At 33.1% G+C, this 21,575-nt stretch overlaps 1 protein-coding gene across 4 annotated transcripts in view; it reads left to right on the forward strand.

Moving 5' to 3' along the window:
* The window catches only part of ATRNL1 (attractin like 1), an 817,982-nt gene that overhangs the window by 476,010 nt on the left and 320,397 nt on the right, over positions 1-21,575 (forward strand). The window contains exon 27 of one of the 4 annotated variants that reach the window (XM_047702612.1): positions 17,328-17,345. The exons of the other annotated variants lie outside the window; for them this stretch is intronic. Coding sequence (XP_047558568.1) covers positions 17,328-17,330 — 3 coding nt within the window. The 3' untranslated portion in view covers positions 17,331-17,345. Of the gene's footprint in view, positions 1-17,327; positions 17,346-21,575 lie in introns of those variants that run through there. 4 annotated transcript variants of the gene reach the window in all.

The raw sequence follows: 21,575 nt of genomic DNA on the forward strand, positions 1-21,575 counted from the left end.
TAACCAATTTTATTTATCCAAGCAAGCTACCTAATTTTACTTGTTGCGATATTTTGGTATTCTCTTAGAGTTCTCGAAAACTATTAATATAAAGAGAATATGCATATGGTGATGGAATATACACTCCATTATTTATTTGTTATTTACCATACTGGAAAATTCTACTAAGTAGAGAATAGTGAGATTATCACATAACACAGTTTTTTGATAAGCCACAACACATGAATAATATAAAGCCAAGCTTTCAAATCTTCAGTCAATATTGTAAATACAAATCTTAAGCCCTAAAGCTAAAATTTCAAGGGACATTCCTCTTGTCCATTATTCATTACAAAAATGCATGTATTTCTAATGGGAAAACAATTTCTATCATGAAATATAGAGGATGTGTGAGTCTTAGTTCTGTCTGTGCTAATGTAAGTATTTTTATCACTACAGGCTTGTAGGCTTGGTTGTTTTGGGATTCATCTGTGACAGTTTCTTTCTGTGTGTTTGAATTTGATGTATAGATTTATACTATGAGGACACAAGCTAATTCTTTTCTTGTATAGGACTTTAGAGTCATTTCAAAGGCATGAGTTAAAATATTTTAGTACCAAAAAAAAAAATTTAGTAGCAGACTGATAGGCATGGGTTTTGATTCAAAAATAAGTCCAGACAGTAATACTAATACAGGGCTACTTGCATTTGTTTCCAATTGTTTCCAAGACTAATGGAATGAATAGTAGTTTATTAGCATTAACTCCTCATCCTGTCCTATTGAATGTGTGACATGTGCATTTTAAAAGTTGTAAATACTGCAAGCATGACCTAGTAATGCCTTTTTAAAAACCTCATTAGCAGTTTTAGCAACAAGTCCTTTATGCTTTAGAAATAATCAAAGATAGAGATTCTGAAGTAATTTGATACTACTGAAGCCTTAGAAAGTGTGCCTTTTCAAATTTACCATGGTAGGCATGAAGCAAGATCTATATTTAGTATTAGCTGTGAGTAAAGACATTTTAATTCATAAAACAAATTTACCTTTATTATCTTTATTTTTTATTATCCTTAAATCTGTCATCATTCCTATGATAGAGAAAAGAGGGATAAAAGTAAGTGTTATATGTAATATCTTCTAATGAAGTATTAATAATACTGGTATCTGAAAATTAAAATGGTTATCTATAAAAAAGTCAGGTAAACTAATTTTATCCATTATAACATTTTAAATCACTTCAAATTTTGATATATACAACACACTATGATTATTATGCACTTTTATTATCTTTGGCAAATTATCCTCACCATTTTCTAAGTCACTACAATAAAATGGATTTTCCATTTCATGCTACACAGTAGCAATTCATTAGTGTCTATAATGACACTTGAATTCAATCAACCATATTAAGCACTGACCTATTTCCAGAATGGTTCAAAGAATAGTGATACATATATTTGGATTTTGATAGTCTTAGATTCTGGTAAAAGGCAACATATTTTATGGTTGAAAAAATTCATACTGGAACAATGAGTTTAATTGACCACCAGACAGTAAGCAAATAAGATGTCAAAAATCCCTATAATTTAGTAACCCATTAAGCTTAATGTAACTACATATGCTAGAGGATTTGACAAAATTGTATTTTAGATAATCATTATCATCCTTTTACCATTTGAATAACATTTAGATAAAAATGCTTAATCTGAAGATTTTAAATTATATATATATATTATATATAATATATATATATTTTACTACATGGAAGTAAATATTTTGCTCAAGTATTTAAAAAGTAGATGCAATTGATTAGTTCCAGAGGGATAAGTTACAGAGTAGAAATAAATATTTTCAATGCATAAACCTGACAAATGATTCATACTCATAAAGACCAGTTTTACAAATCAATAAAAGAAGCAGATAAACCAGTAGGAAAAAGGGTAAAGATTTGAACAGACACTCCATAAAAGAGGATATCCAATAAGTATATGTAAAAATTTTCAGTTTCATTATTCATTAGAAAAATGTAAAATAAAACTACAGTGAGATAACACTATATCACTATCAAATGGCTAAAATGAAAAAAAGATAATTCTAAGTGTTGTCAAAGATGTGTAGCAATTGAAACTCATTCAATACAGTAAAAAGAGTGTAAATTGGTACAACTCCTTTAGATAACTGTTTAGCAATGTCCATTAAAGTTAATCATATGCATATGACTGATATGTTCTATTCCTAGGTACCCTATAGTTTAATAAAAACACATGCAAAAATGTTCATAATAGCATTATTAGTAGTAACTAGACCCTGGTATACCCAAATACTCATCAACAGTTGGAATTTTTTAAAAGTTAATAGTGGTATATACCCTCAGTGGCACACACAGGAAAGAAAATGAGTGAGCTTCTACAATTTCATGTAATAATATAGATGAATCTCACAAGCATAATGACTACCTTAGGGGAAGAAAAAGACCAGAAACATAAGAATAAATACTGTCTGATTCAGTTTATTTAAAGTTTAAAAACATGCAGAACTAACCAGTATGTTGTTTCAAGTTAGTACTCACCCATCTAAGGGGTAGTATTTACAGAAGGTATAAGGAGGCCTTCAAGGGTGCTGCTAATAATAATATTTCCTATTCTGGCTCCTCTTTATACAGATATGTCAAACTTTTGAAAGACAATTAAGCTATGTACTTATGATTTATAGACTTCTCTGTGTTTTCTATTTCAATAAAATTTTAAAACCATATTTGGTGTGAGCAGGTGAACAGCAGAAGGGACCCATTCATAACAAAGAGACCAGTCCTAGAAGCCTCTTTGTCCTCTAGGGTTTAAGACTCTCCTCCCTCATGCCAGAGACATAGAGGCAGCCTAGAGACACCGACACAGGGATCTCACCATGTTCTTATCCCACAGAGGTAGCCTAGGGCAGGCCTGGGAAATCCCTTCTACCCCCTCAGATAATGCTAGAAGTTACTAGCTAACTGGGAGCCCCAGAAACACCAAATATATCATACAGACCAAAATAAGACTACAAAGACTCTGAAAAACTGCTAATAGAACCACAGCCTACAAAAGTTTACCTGGATCTGAGTACTAAAACTAAATAGTGTTAATGTCTGCTATAATAAGATATTTAATAGAATTCAGTGTCTTCTATCATAATAGAACAAATGTCTAGCATGCAATTTAAAAAATTACCCTTCTTATCAAGAACCAAGCAAACACAATGTATATGAGAAAAGATAATCAACTGATAACAACATAGATGAGTGAGATATTGGAATTTTCAAATAAGGATTTTAAAGCATCCATCATAAAAATTTTCAACAATGAAATACAAATTGTCTTTAAAAATTAAGAGTGGGAAAGTTCAGCAAAAAAAATAGAAATTGTAAAAAAACCTGTATACCAAAACCAATTGTATTTCTGTACACTAGGAACAAATAATCTGTAACTGAAATTAAATGTAATTCCACTTATAAGAGCATAAGATAGAATAAAATGGGAAAAAATTTAATAATTTCAAGACTTGTACCCTGACAACTACAAAATGTAGTTGAGAGAAATTAAAGAAGCCCTAAATAAATAGAAAGATACCTCATGTTTATGTATTAGAAGACTTACTGTTGTTAAGATGGCAATACTTCCCAACTGGTATGTAGATTTCATGTAATTCCTATCAAAATCATAGCTGCCTTCCTTGCAGATGTTAAAAAGCTGGTCTTAAAATATATATGGAAATTCAAGGGATCTATGATTGCAAAACCACTCTTGAAAACCACAAAGCTAGAGGGCACACAATTTCTGATTTCAAAATTTATTGTAAAGCTATAGCAATAAAGACAATGTGGTTCTGGCACAAAAATAGAAATAGAGATTAATGGAATAGAATTGAGAATCTAGAATAAACCTTAACATTTATGGCTAATTGGTTTCTGCTAAGGGTGCCAAGACAACTCATTGGAGGAAAGAATAGACTTTTTAACAAATGGTGCTGGGATAACTTGCTGCACACATGCAAAATTATGAGGTTGAACACTCTACCTCATGTACAAAAATTAACTGAAAATAGATCATATATCTAAATATAAAACTATAACTATAAAATTCTTAGAAGAAAACATAGGGGTAGATTTTTTTTTTTTTAAGATTTTATTTATTTACTTGACAGAGAGCAAGAGGGAGAGCACAAGCAGGGGGAGGAGCAGCAGAGAGAGAGGGAGAAGCAGGCTCCCCACTGAGCAGGGAACCCGATGTGGGACTCGATCCCATGACCCCGGGATCATGACCTGAGCCGAAGGCAGTCACTTAACCAACTGAGCCACTCAGGTGCCCCTAGGGGTAGATATTTATGGCATTGAATTATGTAGAGGATTCATAGATTACTTAAAAATCACAACAACAAAGGAAAAATAAATTGAACTTCATAAAAGGAAAAACTTTTACACTTCAAGAGACATCACTGAAAAAGTAAAAAGACAGTCTGCAGAATGGGAGAAAATATTTGCAAATATGATATCTTGTATCAAGATAGGGACTTGTATTCAAAATATAGAGAATTCATTCAACTCAATATAATGAACAAAATCAATTTAAGTACAGAAAATAAGCAAATAATTTGAACTGATTTTTTTTCCAAAGAAGATAAATAAATGGCTAATAAGTACATAAAAAGTTACTTAACATCATTAGTGGTTAGGAAAATGCAAATCAAAACTACAGTGAGATACCACTTCACATCCTCAAGACGGACAATAACAGGTGTTGGTGAGGATGTGGAACGATTGAACTTCCAAAAACTGCTGTGTGAATGTAAAATTGTGAAACCTTTTTGGAAAATGGTTTGGCTGCACCTCAGAAGTTAAACATAAAATTACCATGTGACCATGCAATTTCACATGTATATACCCGGGAAAAATTAAAAAATATGCCCACACAAAACTTGTTCACAAGTGTTCTTAGCAATATTATTTGCAATAGCCAAAAAATAAAACAACCCAAACGTCTATCAACTGATGAATGAAAAAAACAAAAAGTGGTACATACATACAAATGGAATACCATTTGGTAATAAAAAAGAATGAAGTATTAATACATGCTATAACATGGATGAACCTTGAAAACATCATGCTAAGTGGAAGAAGTCAGACACAGAAGGTCACATAATGTATGATTCCCTTTATATGAAATGTCCAAATCATGTAATCTACAGAGATAGAAAATGGTGGTTTTCGGAGACTAGGGACACAGGGAATGGGGAGTGACTAACAATCAGAATGGAGCATTTTTTGAAGGCGATGAAAACATCCTGGAATTGGATAGCAATGATAATTGCAAAACTCTGTGAATAAACTAAAACCACTAATTTTGACACCTTAAGAGGATGAATATTTTTTATTTTATATATATTTATATATCAGAAAACTATATTTAAGAAAAAAGAAGAAAAATTATAAAACCTAAAAATTCAGTAACAAATTTTTTTAAATCCTTCCTGAATGAACTCCATAGTAGAGTGGAGATGAGAGAATAGAATTATTGAACTTGAGGACAGAACAATGGAATTCACTCAGCAGAGAAAATGGACTAAAATAATGAACAGAACACTAAGGATCTGTGGGATAAGAACTTGAGAACCAACATTCCTGTCATCTGAGTCTCAGAAGTTGTGGAGAAAGAGAGTGGAGCTGAAATGGTATTTCAAGAAATAATGGCTAAGAGCTTATTAAACTTGGCAAAGGACACACACCTACAGATCCAGGAAGCTGATTGAACCCCAGCAGGATATACCCAAAATTATTCCCACCAAGAAATAATCATAATTAAATTAAAAAAATAAGGACAAAGAAAATTGCAGTCCGAGAGAGCTAATGTGCTACATCTAGAACACCAGTTTGTATGTCAGTGAATTTCACTTCTGAAACCATGGAAGCCTGAAAGAAGTGGCACAGTATTTTTTTTTTTAAAGATTTATTTATTTATTTATTTGACAGGCAGAGATCACAAGTAGGCAGAGAGGCAGGCAGAGAGAGAGAGAGGTGGAAGCAGGCTCCCTGCTGAGCAGAGAGCCCGATGCGGGGCTCGATCCCAGGACCCCGGGATCATGACCTGAGCCGAAGGCAGCGGTTTTAGCCAACTGAGCCACCCAGGCACCCCGGCACAGTATTTTTTTAAATGATGAAAGAAAAGAGCTTTCAACTATGAGTTCTATGTTTGGAGGAGCAATGCATCCTTCAGGAATGAAGGGGAAATAAGACATTCTCAGATGAAAGAAAACGGAAAGGATCTGTGTCCTACAGACCTACCAGTTATGTAATGGAAATTCTTCAAACTAAAAGAAAGTGAAAAAGGCCTGAGATTTGGGGCATCAGGAAGGAGGATCAATAAGAAGAATAGAAATATAGATATAAACCATAGACTGTCCTTTTACTCATGAGATTTATAAATCTTTGATTGTTGAAAATAGAATCATAGTGCAGTCTATACTCAATATAATGATGTTTATTTTTTTTAAAGGTTATTTATTTATTTATTTGAGAGAGCAAGAGAACACAAGCAGGAGGAGTGGCAGAGGGAGAGGGAGAAGCAGGCTCCCTGCCAAACAGGTAGCCCCATGTGGGGCTCAATCCCAGGACCCTGAGATCATGGATCTAGGCCAGAGGCAGTTGTTTAACTGACTAAGCCAACAAGGTGCCCCTGAATACAATGATATTTCTCTCTCTCTCTCTCTCTCTCTCTCTCTCTATATATATATATATATATATATATATATATATATATATAAAATGTTCAACTAGCTAGCATATAGTGCATCATTCGTTTTTGATGTAATGTTCAACAATGCATTAGTTGCATATAATACCCAGTGCTCATCACTAAAGTGGGGAAGATAAAGGTCAAAATTGGAAGTGAGGTTCTGCTCTTCATTGTAACTGGTAAAATGTAGATTCTGGTGGACTATTTTAAGTCACATGTGCATGTAATAATATCCAGAGCAACCACTATGAAGAGTATACAAAGAGATGTACTCAAAACACAATAAATAAGTCAAGCCATATTCCTTAAATATGTTCACATAACTTAAAGGAAAGTAAGAAAAGAGAAAGAGAGGAAAGAAAACCAATGAAAACAAACAGAAAATAAGCACAAAAATGCAGACTTAAATGCTAACATATTAATAATTATTTTAATATAAATATACTTTGATTAAGGACAGAGATTAAAGGACAGAGTTTGGCAGAGTGGATAAAACCACAAACTACTGCCTACAAAAAAAAAAAAAATTCAAATTCATCTACCTAGGTAGATTGAAAGTAAAAGGATGGAAATATATATGTCATGCAAACATTAATCAAAAAACAATAGTATGGTAATATCTGATAAAATAGACTTGAAAGCAAATTACTAGTGATAAAGAAGGACATTATATAATGATTAAAGGATCAATCCACCAGGAAGACCTAATAATCCTAAGTGTGTATGTACCAAACAACAGATCTTCAAACTACATGAAGCAAAACCTGATAGAACTAAAAGGAAAAATAACAAAATCAGTGGTTATATTTGGGGACTTGTACATGTCCCTTACCCCAGGAACTAATAGCACTTTTTAGACTAAAAATCACCAAGGATATAGAAGGTTTGAATAATGCCACCAATTTACAAGATGAAATTAACATGTAAGAATATTTTACTCAACAAGGGACATTCACTAAGATAAAAATTCTCCTAGGCCATGAAGATAACTTAACAAATTTAAGAGGAAGCATACAGAATGTGTATTCTGACCATAAAGAAATGAAATTAGAAATCAAACACAGAAAGAAAACAAGAAAAAAAAATCTTTAAACATTTGAAATTACACAGCAAAGTTCTAAATAACCATTAGTCTCAAAGAAAATGTTTAAAAATTTTAGAACTGAAGGAAATTGGAGGAAAACAGAAACACAGCATAGTCAAAAATATTTGGGGATGTAGCCAATGCAGTGCTGAGAGGGAAATTTATAGCACTAAAATGCTTATATTAGAAAGAAGAGTCTCAAATCAATAATCTAAGTTCCTACATAAAGAAACTAGAAAAAAAGAGTAAAAAATAAACACAAATCAGGCAAAAAGAAGCAAATAATAAGATAAAACAGAAGTCCAGGAAGCTTGACATAGGAAAATGAAAATCAGTGAAACTTAAAGCTGATTCTTAAAAAAAAAGTAGTATTTATAAATCTCTAGAATCTAACTTGAAGAGAGAATCTAGGAAAAATAGAGACACAAATGGTATCAGAAATGAAATGGAAGTTATTACTATAGATTCTGCAGCTGTTTAGGGAATACAATGGATAGCTTTATGCCCATAAATTTAATAATTACAATGAAATGGACCAATTCATCAAAAATTACAAATTACTGAAACTCAACCGAGATGAAACAGATACTCCAAATTGTCCTGAACCATGAGATAAATCAAATTTATAATTTTATTTTATTTTTCAATTTTTAAAAGATCTTATTCATTTATTTTAAAGAGAGAGAGAGATAGCAGGAGTGTGGGGCAGTGGGATAGGGAGAGAGAGAATCTCAAGCAGACTCCATGCTGAGCAGGGAGCCTAATGAGGGGCTTGATCCCAGGAACCTGGAATCATGACTTGAGCTGAAACCAGAGTCAGACACTTAATCAACTGCACAACCCAGGCAACCCAAATTTATAATTTTGAATCATTCCTTAAAATTAATTCCTTAGAAGTAATTTCTAGGCATAGTTGGTTTCAATGGAGAATTCCACCAAACATTAACATGTAATGTATTAACATTGTTACACATGTAATGTATAACAATACATTAATATGTAATGTATTAAATTAACATGTAATGTAAAAACCAAACACAAGCATGTGTTCTTTACTTCTAAAGAAGTAACAAAACTTCTACATAATCTCTTTTACAAATATAGAAAAGGAAAGAGCACTTCCTAGCTCATTTTAGTTTTTTATTACTCTCATACCAAAAACCAGAGAAAGATATTACCAAAAAAAAAAGAAGAAGAAAAGAATAATCCCATACCTCATGAACTTAGAAAGGAAAAATCTGTAATATTAGACAACTGAGTTAATCAATATAAAAATAATTATGCACCATGACGGACTGTGATTTATTACAGATATACAGCCCTGGCATATCATTTGGATATCAGTGTAATCTACCATTTGAATTTACTAAAGAAAAAAATATCATATATTCATATGATGGAAGAACACATTTCACAAAATCTAACACCCATTCATGATTTAAAAAAAGAAAAAAAGCAGTTTGGGAGTAAAGGGGAATTACCTGAGCCTAATAAAGAGCATCTACAAACAAACAAAAACAAAACCATGTTTAGCATCATAATTAATGGTGAAAGACTGAATGCTTTCCCTGTAAGATCAAGAACAAGGCAAGGATTTTCATTTTCAACACTTTAGGTTTGGTTAAAGACCTTAGAATTTAATTTGAACTGTTTCTTCACTGACTTCCCCTTTGTAGTTTCAGCAGTGACATTATTTAAAGTGTACTCACTTACAATGAAATATGATAGGGGCACCTGGGTGGCTCAGTGGGTTAAAGCCTCTGCCTTCGGCCCAGGTCATGATCCCAGGGTCCTGGGATCGAGCCCCACATCGGGCTCTCTGCTCAGCAGGGAGCCTGCCTCCTCCTCTCTCTCTGCCTGCCTCTTTGCCTACTTGTGATCTCTGTCAAATAAATAAATAAAATCTTTGAAAAAAAATATGATGAAATGTGAGAAATGTGCTTTAAAAAGGTAGAAAGAAAAATGCAGTTACAGTTGATCCTTGAACAACGCAGGGGTTAGGGGCACTGAACCCTCTACACAGTATTGAAGTTCAGTTTGCATCTTTGATGCCCAAAACTTAACTGCTAATTGTCTACTGTTGACTGGAAGCCTTATCAATAACACAAATAGTCAACACATATTTTGTAAGTTTTATGTATTACGTACTCTTCTTACAATAAAGTAAGCTATGGAATAGAAAACATAATTAAGAAAATGTGGGGTGCCTGGGTGGCTTAGTTGGTTAAGCAACTGCCTTCGGCTCAGGACATGATCCCAGGATCCTGGGATCGAGCCCTATGTCGGGCCCCTTGCTCAGCTCTCTCTCTGCCTCTGCCTGCTACTCTGCCTGCCTGTGCTCTCTCTCTCTCTGTCAAATAAATAAATAAAATTGAAAAAAAAAAAGAAAATCATAAGGAAGAGAAAACACATTTACATACTGTATTAAATGAAAAAAAATCTACAAATACATGGACCTGCACAAGTCAAAGCTGTATTGTTCAAGGGTCAACTGTACTAACAAACACTTATTTTACCTTGTTCTAGAAAATGTACCAAAGTAACTATGTAAGAACCATATGTATTAAAATGCAATAAAATCTACTGAAAAGTTAGCAGAAAACAATAAATAATTCATTATTGAAATAATTACAGAATGAATACTAAAGCTTTTTAAATTTTTTGTGCCCATGTAATATTATAGTCTCCTTTTGAAATGTAATTTCACAACTTGATCATAATATCATTTGATGAACTGTGTATGTCTTCTGGGTTGGAATTTAGGACGGCTAATATTTACTTAGTTTGGAAACTTGTTCAACTGAATAGAGAGCCCAGAAATAAACCCATGTTACATAGGGTCAACTAAGCTTTGACAAGGAAACCAAACACACAATGTGAAAAGAATGGTCTCTCTAGTAAATGATGTTGGAAAAATTGGCATCCACATGAAAGAGAATGAAACTAGACTCCTGTCTTACAACACTCACAAAAATTAGCTCAAAATGGATTTAAGACTTGAATATAAGACCTGTACATACAAAACTCCTACAAGCAAACATAAGGGAAAATTTCCTTGACATTGATCTTAGCAATGAATTTCTGGATACGACACCTAAAGGACAAGCAACAAAATGAAAAAAAAAGTGAGAGTACATCAAAGTGAAATGTTTCTGCACAGCAAAGGAAACAATCAACAAGATGAAAAGGCAACCTACAGACTAGAAAGAAATATTTGCAAATCATCTATTTGATATGGCGTAAGTATCTAAAATATATAAGAAAGTCTTATAACTCAATACCAAAAAAAAAAAAAAATCTGATTAAAATATGGGCAAAAGTCCTGAATAAATATATTTCAAAATAAGACATCCAAATTACAAACAGGTACATGAAAAGGTATAACCATCACTAATTATTAGGAAAACACAAATCTAAACCACAGTAAGATACCACCTCACACCTGTTAGGATAGGTAACAGAAAGACAAGTGATAACAGGTGTTAGCAGGGTGGTTGGAGAAATGGAAACCCTTGTAGTCTGTTGGTGAGAATGTAGAGTGGTGCAGCCACTTTGAAAAACAGTATGGAACTTCCTCAAAAAATTAAAAATAGAACTGACATATGATCAGCAATCCCCTTTCTTGGTATATATCTGAAGGAAATGAAATCTGTATTTCAAAGAGATATCTGCACCCTCATGTTCATTATAGCATTATGCATAATAGCCAATATATGGAGCAGCCCAACATCCATCAATGGATGTATGGATTAAGAAAATGTTGTGTATACTTAAAATTAAATATTATTCATCTTTAAAAAAAAGGAAATCCTGGAAATGATTTCCTTTTTTTTAAAGGAAATTTCCTTTAAAATTTTGTTTTAATTTCCTTTTAAAAAATTTTAAAAATTTCCTTTTAAAAAATTTCCTTTTTAAAAAAGGAAATGCAAATCCATTTGCAACAACATGAATGTAACTAAAGGACATTATGCTAAGTGAAATAAGCCAATTACAGAATGACAAATATTTCATGATTCCACTTAGATGTAGTATCTAAAATAGTCAAACTCCTAGAAGCAGAGAACAGAATGACAGTTGCCAGGAGCTTAGAGGAGGAAAACAGGGAATTGTTTTTCAAAGAGTATAAAATTTCTCTTATGCAAGATAAATAATTTCTAGAGATGTTCCGTACAACATAGTATCTACATTTTCAAACGTGATATTGTACACTTCAAAATATGTTAAGAGGGTTGGTCTGGATAGATCTCAAGTGTCCTTACCAAAACACACACACACACACACACACAGAAGAATAGAAGTAAATTATGAGAGATGGATATATTTAACATATTAAATATATTTATATGGATATATTTAATACCTTGGTTGTGGTGATGGTATTATGGACATATGCCTATGTCCAGACTCACCAAGATGTATACATTAAATGTGTGTACTTTCTTTGTATATCAGTTATAACCCAATACAACTAAAAACCTTTAAAAAATGGGGAAAAGTACATTATGAAATATAATACTAAAAGGTTTTCAAAATCAGGACAAAGGATACAAAGCCAATATATTAAAGTATGGGTATTTCTATATACTGCCTTTGAACAGTGAAACATCGAAATAAATAAGAGTGACATTTACAGTATCTCCGAAAAACATGAAATGTTTAAGTAAAACTTAACAAAATATGTGCTGAAGACTTATGAAACGCTGATGAAAGAAATCAAAGAAGACCTAATTAAATGGAGAAATATACTTCTTTCATGGCTTGGAAGAGTCAATATTGTTAAGATTGTAGTAGTACTCAAATTGATCTACAGATTTAACAGAATCCTGATAAAAATGCCAGTATATTTTTAATATAAATCAATAAGCTGATTTTAAAATTTATGTGAAATGGAAAGGAATTACAATCACCTAAACAAATTTGAGAAAAAAAACAAGTTGAAGAATTCATAAAACTTAGTTTCAAGGCCTATTCTGAAGTGATTTTCCTTTTTAAAAATTTTTTAATTTAAATTCAATTTAGTTACATATAGTGTATTATTAGCTTCAGGGGTAGAAGTTAGTGATTCATCAGTTGCATATAACACCCAATGCTTATTGCATCAAGTGCCCCTCTTACTGCCCATCACCCAATAACCCCATCCCCCCTCCCACTTCCCCTCAGCAACCCTCAGTTTGTTTCCTGTAGTAAAGAGTCTCTGATGGTTTGCCACCCTCTCTGTTTTTCTCTTACTTTATTTTTCCTTCCCTTCCCTTATGTTCATCTGTTTTGTTTCTTAAATTCCACATATAAATGAAGGAAGCGATTGTTCTTAACAGGGGACCATTTTGCAACCTCGAGAACATTTGACAATGGTCTGGGGACATTTTGGCTCTCAGAACTGGGAGGCTACTAGTGGCATTGAGTGGATAGAGGCTAGAGATGCTGATAAACATTTACAATGCACAGTTTACTCCAAACAAAGAATTGCCCTGCTGGAAATATCAATTATGGTAAGGGTGAGAAACCCTCCTCTAAAACTCTTTGATGAGCACTGGCTGTTAGATGCAAGTTAAAATTATTGAACACTACATCTGAAACTAATGATGTACTATATGTTGGCTAATTGAATTTAAATTTAAAAATGTTTTTAAAAAGGAAAAGAAAACTGTAGTAATCAAGACAGGGCAGCATTGGTGAGAAGGTAGATGTATAGATCAATGGAATGAAAATATACGAAAATATGTAGTTAATCGGTGTCAGCCAAGATTAAAATGTATTTCAATAGATCATATATAGACCCTTCCTTTATCAAATGGTGTTGGAACTACTGGATATCAATATGTAAAAAAATAAATAAACCTCACATTAATACATAAAAAATTAACTCAAAGTTGATTATAAACTCAAATTTAAAACCTAAAATCATAAAATACCTAAAAGAAAACATGGAAAAATCTTTGTGGCCTATGTTAGGCAAAGATTTTTTAGATATATCAAAATTAAGACCTATGGAAGGAAACACTGGTAGATCGGACTTACTGAATGAATATGAAAAACAAACCATAGACTGGGAGAAAATCGTTGCAAAGCACATATCTGACCAAGAACTTAGATCTAAAATGTATGACAAATTCTCAAAAGACAAGAAAACAAAAAATACAATTTTTAAAATATGCAAAAGATTTGAACATACATTTCAACAAAGAAGAAGCATGAATGCACTTGAAAAGATTTTCGCTATCATTTGTCTTAGCGTAAATTAAAACAGCAACGTGATACCACTACTGCTGCTGCTATTACTACTACTACTACTACTGCTACTGCTACTATTACTGTATTACTAGTACTACCACACACACACTAAAAAACAAAAAGAAAAGTCTTACATTAGCAGAAAGGATGCATAACACCTGAACTCCCAAACACTGATTTGGAAATGCATAGTCATATGGTCACTTTGGAAAAGCAGGCAAATTTTTATGTAGTTAAACAAATACACACCATCTGTCATAACAGTCCCATTCATTCATACTTACCCCAAAGAATTAAGAACTTATGTGTACACAGAATTCATATATGAACATTTATAGTAGCTTTATTAATAAACATGAAAACTTGGAAGTAATCCCAAAGTCTATCACCTGTTAAATGAACAAAGTGTGGTATACCCACATAATGGAATGCTACTTGGTACTGAGGGAAAAACAAACTAAAACAAAACAAAACAAAAAAACCTTGGAGAACAGCCTGGTTGAATCTAAAATACATTATGCTGAGTGAAAAAAGTGAAACAATAAACTCAAAAGGTCCTATTTTATTCCATTTGTATGGGATTTGGAAAGCACAAAATTATAGGGAAAAAATGGGTCAGTGGTTAGCAAGGGCTCATTGTAGGAGGGATTAGCTTAAAAAGGGCCATGAAAGAATATCTTGATGTGATATATTGTTTTACTTCTTGATTATAGTGGTGGTTACACAATTTTATATATATAACAAAATTCATAAAACTGTAATTTAAAAGGTGAATTTTACAGTGTGTAAGTTATCCTTCAGATTTTCCTTCAGATTTTAAAAAATAAAAGATTTTTTAAAAGATTTTCAAGATTAAAAAAAAAAGCCAGATACAATGTCTTCTGTTTAATAAAAATAAATAATATGCTTGCTCCTCTTTCCAGCTACATATGTATGTGCATACGGATTTTCTTTATGTATTTCAACTCAAACATGTGTCATAACACAGTGAAAGCAGAAGCATATATGAGAATTTGATCATCCTTTATTAAGCTAGATAAAGAGATTTGTGAACATAAACAATGCCATACTTCTCACAAATTTTTAGTTGTTAAATTTTTTTAAAAAATGAATTGTTGCTGTTGTAAATCAAAACGATTTTTCAAATGTTCAATTTTTATTTCTAATGTAGTGAATTTTGAGAGCAATAATTTACAAAAACAAAAGCTCTTTGGGATCCACTACAGCTTTTAAGAGGAAAAAGAGTCTTGACACAAAAAAGTTTGAAAAGACCAGTGACTTGCAAGGAAGCTGGTAGCTGAATTATCATGAGGAACAGAGCTGCTCTGGTAGTCTGAATCAATAACATTAGGATTGTTTTGTGATACAGAAATAAATTCCTTTGTTTTTTATGATCAGTCTATTGTTGGATTCCTTCATGACAAAAACCAATGACACCTTAACTAAATATAATAACTGTGAGCCAACCACTACATGAAACACTACTGTATTCTCACATTTAATCTCCACAACAATATTGTATATAGACATTTAAGTTAATTTTTTTAAGATTTTATTTATTTATTCAAGGGAGAGAGCTAGGGGAAGGAGCCGAAGGAGAGAGACAAGCAGACTCCACACTAAGCTTGGAGCCTGTCATGAGGCTCAGTCCCATGACTCGAGATCATGACCTGAGACAAAAACCAAAAAGAGTCAGACACTTAACTAACTGAGCCACCCAGGCACCCCGAATGCAGGCATTTTAAATTCATTTCTACACACGGAGAAAATGAGTCTCCTAGAGGAAGTAACTTGCTCAAGGTCATACAGCTAATAAGTTTCTTATTCAGGCCTCATTCCAAAACCTAAATACTTGGATCATGTAGTATACAGACTTGGAGGCAGACAGACCTGGATTCATATTCTTGTTTAATCATTTACTACTGTCAAGATTTGATAGCTATTAAATGGAAATTTGGGTAGCATCTATTTCACGGTTTTGTGAGAATTTTTAAAAAATGAGTAAATGTAAGATTTAGTCCAAGATATATGTTAAATAAATGTTAACTATTACAACATCTCAATGCCTCTCTTCATCTGGTACCCTACTAGGGATTTCATGGTGCTTTGAAAACTATGTGTAAGGTGCTGAGAACAACATACTCGGCATGTTATTAACCAAAAATAAGTTCTGGCTATAAATATTATTCCTGCATTTGTCGTGCATGATTATTTGAGGAAACCTCCTTTGTTCTAGTAGGCTTATTCCTAAAATCATTTCAAGTATCTTGTATTTCATCTAAAATTTCTAGTGAAGCACTCACAGCTCTGAAATAGTCATTTTCAAGAAGAATCAGGTATTACCACTTCTGACATTATTTCTCAGTTGAGTTTAGAGAACATACAGTCAGGGACATTATCTGAGATACCAAGACTTTGTCTCATCACTCAAGCCTAATGGACAGGCTGAATAGTTTATTCTTTTAAGAGACTCTGAAATACACATAATAAGACTTTCATCACTTACTGTGTTTTTCTGTGTTCAACAATAGGAGAGTATATATCTGGCTTATCTAGTCCATACACACTTAAGTGAAATTTTATGAAATAAATGAAAAAAACTATTAGGGTCTGTATTTAAACCCATGACTTGCTCATGAGACTAAAAAAAAGGCATTCTTTCGATTTATTGTTTGTTTGTTTATTTATTTAAAGATTTTTTTTTTATTTGACAGAGAGAGAGACAGCGAGAGAGGGAATACAAACAGAGGGGAGTGGGAGGAGGAGAATCAGGCTTCCTGCTGAGCAGGGATCCGGAAGCAGGACTCGATGCAGGATTCGATCCCAGGATCCTGGTATCATGACCTGAACGGAAGGCAGATGCTTAATGACTGAGCCTCCCATGCGCCCCTGCATTCTTTCAATTTAAATACACTGTCCCTCTTGAAGAAAGTCAGCAAAAACACGAAACTGAAAATTTTCCTTTCTCCTTTGTTCTTCATCCTACACAGTTCCCACTTCATTCCTAATGGTTTCTAATTTTATTAGTTTCATATATATTGTTTCAGAGATTTCCCTTTTAAGTGCACATACAAGCACCACAGAATTTGCTAAGAATTTTGGCATTTAACCAAACCGGGTTTTCTCCATAAACATTAAGATGAAAAGTTCTGCGTCATATTGTGTGGACCCATCGTTTGCCTGCTGGGAGCTTTGACAACAGCAGACATTAGAAACATACTCTGAATGTTAATCTAGTGGTTTTATTTCTTCTATTTGTCTCTGGCAGTGATTTAGGGTAGATTTTGCGTGGAGTTGTTATTGAACTCTTCTAGAAGCCCTACTTATTTCCCGCTGCCCCATCTCAATTGTGTTTGAAATAGAAAGCTGAAGAGCGAAGATGGTGAAGATGAACATGGACATGTTTTAGTCCGTGGCATCTCAAGGCAAAATTGGTACTTGAAACCAAATCTCTGCCTTCAGATCCCACAGTCTCTGTCTGTACTATGCTCCAGTCCGTTATCTCCTTGTTTTTGCAGATTTTTAAAATTTACATTATATATGCACTTAAGCTGAGGGCATATCAGAAGTTATGGGAGATTTGTATAAAAAAATAACTTATGTTTATTGAAAGGGACTTAAATTTATACTGATTTTAAGAAGTAGGTGTAATTCTTTTCTAATGTTCCTTTATTTTTTCCTAATCTTCCTTTAAAATGATGCTTTGGTATTTTGTAATAACGGTCGCTGTTGTGTGAAAATTAATGTCCATCAGGTCTGTGTTGGACCCTTGATTAGTTGAATAATGTAATAGGGCTAATTTTAGTAACCAAAGGAACTTATTTCTCTTTTATGGACCGGTTTAATGTATCTGTTCTCTCCAAGAAGCTGCTTTCTCCCATCGAGTGAGTCCTTTGCCTTTCATCTGTGGCTCCGTCATTCCCGAGGTATTCCAGTGCACAGAATGGTAAATAGACCGGAGGAGGTACACTTCCTTCTTAAAAACCATGGCCTGGAAGTGATACACACACACACACACACACACACATCTGATGCATTCCATTAGGATGAAATTGTAATAAACTACCTTAAAACAATAATTTCGTCCACTGACAGATAGCAAGTCATGTCTGGCACAGACTGTTTCAGGGTAGTTTATCACTTTAGGTGTCTCATTGCGTGGCCTGTAATTGTGTACATTAGCGGCATTTTGTGAAATACTGTTTTAATTCAGTGCAGTGGCAAAGTAACAACCAACACACTTGGTGTCGAATATTTATGTGTAGGTGCTCATAGTCAGTGTAAAGAGTATTTCTAGAATGAGGATCAGGTCTGTGTTTGCCTCTAGTCTCTACTTTTCTTTAGGTACGTGACCTTGGGAAGATCATTTAATCCCTTAGAGCTTGTGTTAGTTTCTTCATCTGTAAATTCAGGAGGTCTTATGCTCTCCAAAGGTCCTTTCGATGTTAAAATTCTATGAAATTAGAGTTATGTTAATTTTTTAAGTTTAAAGTGTCATTTTTTCCACTTGTTTATTTGTTGCTTGAATTTAAATGAAATGTAATTTCATCATCATTTTAAGGCAATAGTCCTCACTGAAAGATTTAAAAATTGGTATTTATATTTATTCATGCCTAGTTAAATTTAACAGCAACATGAAATAAATGATTACCTGTTTGGATATAATTTCATAATAAGGCCTCTGAAGGTCGTTTGAAATACTGCACTAATTAATGTTTTATTTCCAGCCTTCCTTAATTATTCTAGCCAGATGGTCCTTTATTTATGTTATTGCTAGAGGTTTCCAGCTGAGGTTGTTTGATTGTTGAAGAAAAATATGTGATGGCACCATAAGATAACTGTAATTGAATTGTTAGGTATGTTAGAGCATTTGAGCCTTCTGTCCCTGTTCTATCCACATCTGGGAAATAAGTTTGTTAACAAAGCACTTTGACACCTCATCTGATGCTTGAATGAAATTCTGAACTGCGCGGAAGGGATTCAAATGGGAAAATGACACTGCATTTTATTGTAAAAGGAGACACTTTGCACATATCTCTCTGTACAAAATTCATTTTGTGAATGATTCAAAAACCTTTAAAATAAGTGTACTTTTAAGGACATGATCTGTTTTCCAATGTCCTAATAACTTCAGGAATAAGCTGTTCCATTAAGGTCAAATTTAAAATTTGTGCAGATTAGCCACTATTTAGGAAGCAGTTAAATGGAATTTTTATGGCATAGAACTTCAAAAGTCTAAATGAATTATCAGCTGAATAGATAATCCAATAAAGAAACAGACTTAAAGTGGAAGATAAAAGTGATAAAGTGACAGTAAATTAGAGAATAGAACTAAAAGCTCCATTGTTATGAAGAGTAACAATAGACCTGAATTATCTATGTTTCTTTAGAAAGTATCCCTTCTTCTTTCACTTGTGAGTTTAGAATTACTAAATAAATTAATAGCATTTGAGCTGGAAGCTTCTATCAATCACATTAGGTAGGAAGCCTTATTAACATGGCCGTTGGCAACACTGGACAATTTTCTTCCAAGTGAAAGTGATTTCATTATTATAGTACTTAAGCTGTGCACATGCAGAATAAATCAGTTCAGTGACCTTCTTCCCAATATGTTCAAAGACTTTGAAACCTTAGTATATGCAGAGCTGATGCAATTGGACATTATTGTCCAAACATTTTGGTGATTCGGTCTATAGGCTCTTTGTTTCTTTGTTTCTTGGAGGCTTTGTCTTGTGTTTGCTTACCATGATGCATATGTAAATGAAATTTTATTGATAAGAAGGTTATTTTCTTGAAATTATGTTACTGCTTGAATCTAATATACTTAATAGATATTTATTATTAATAATTAAAGAGGTAACAAGTCTGAGAGATAATTTGATACTTAATGAAATGAGCAAAACAAAAATAAGTGATTCCCAACAGAAGGTACATATATACACACAAGTACATCCATTTGAATAGAAAAATTGATCATATGGATTTAAAAAGATTTTTAAGGAAACCAAGAAGGTAAAAATGTGAGAGGATTGTATTGTTGCTTGTCTTCTTTTTATATTTTTCTATCATTTTGCTTGCTTTTGGCAATAAATATTCAATAGCATACTTAAGTCAACCATCTGAAAAGCACTGAATGATGCCTTGTAAGAGAAAGGGCTTAATAGAGTGTTGTTGGGGTGTTTTTCTTTATTAACTTGTCCCCATTTCTGCCATTATTTAGTTGACTATTTCAATCTGAATAATTTCTCTCTGCAGTAGGCTTTTTGGGCCAATTGCTAAGTAATCTCCTAATTTATAACCCTGAACATATTTTAATTTGACCTTGTAGAGCGTATACTAAGAACATCCACCTGTGTATCATCAAGTGTACTTAGTTCTGGGCAGAATGAGAGTCAGCTTGAGTGTTTTCTTGGCTTGCTATGGAAAAACACATAACCACAAGCCCTTACTTCAGCTCTTGGCCACCACCTGCTTTATAAACTAGGGGAAGATCAATGCTCCTAAAGTTGGCATGAATAAAATAAAGTTATGTTTGAAAAGATGACTAAGGTTTTTGTGAAAGTCATAAAGATTATGAGAAACTAGATGGGAGACCTTTACATAAGTATCTTGCTAAGAATAATTAAATGTGCTTCAATGCATATTCATAAAATGATTAAGTAGTACTTTTGACCAATTTGATTATGTGCTTTGAGGTTGACTTTTCTAGCTCTTCCTTTACCAATGGTTGGTTCATGCTGAATTATCTCCCTGTTATATGGCAACAGTATATAAATACCACACGGGGATCTTAACATTGGCCAACCAAATGATCCAGGAATATACACTGGAATAAACTCTTCAGTTATCTCCCATTGTAATTATGAAGACTACTGTAGTTTTCTTGTTTAAAAGCTTTATAAAATAAGTTATAGGAATTTATGTTTTCTATGCACTTGGGGCCATCTTGTGAACAAATGTAGTTACAGATTTTAATAAATTTATGCCACGTAGTAGAATCCTAAATAATTGTTAGTAAAGAATTATTCTTTGTAGTTTTAGCCTTTCATATAATTTTGTGTATTTTCATAGCTTTAAAGGTAGCATTTCTCTATCCAAAAGTACCTACCGGATCACTGGTTTTTTGTATGTTTTGACTAATACAGTCTAAGGAGAGTTGGAACTTTTTCTGTTTTGTATTTTTCTCATACATTTGAGATGGTAAAATCATTCATCATTTTCAATTACTAGAAAAGAATTCACTGTGATATGAGTCAAAAGCCAGATGCATAGAAGACCCCTGCACTGACCAATGATAATTGGTACTGATATACATTTTGTCTAATGCACCGCAATAACATATGCTTCCCCATATGATTTATGAAATATACCTGACCAGTGGAAGTGAGCATGGACAGAGGGCTTGCAGAATAGGGAAGACATTTAGGAGAACCAAAATAATGGAAACATGTATGTTGCCATTCCTGTTAATTGATGATAAAATGTCATTGATTTTTCAAGGGCAAAACCTTAATGA

The sequence above is a fragment of the Lutra lutra genome, chromosome 14 (genome assembly GCF_902655055.1).
Source record: "Lutra lutra chromosome 14, mLutLut1.2, whole genome shotgun sequence".
Lineage (NCBI taxonomy): Eukaryota > Metazoa > Chordata > Mammalia > Carnivora > Mustelidae > Lutra > Lutra lutra.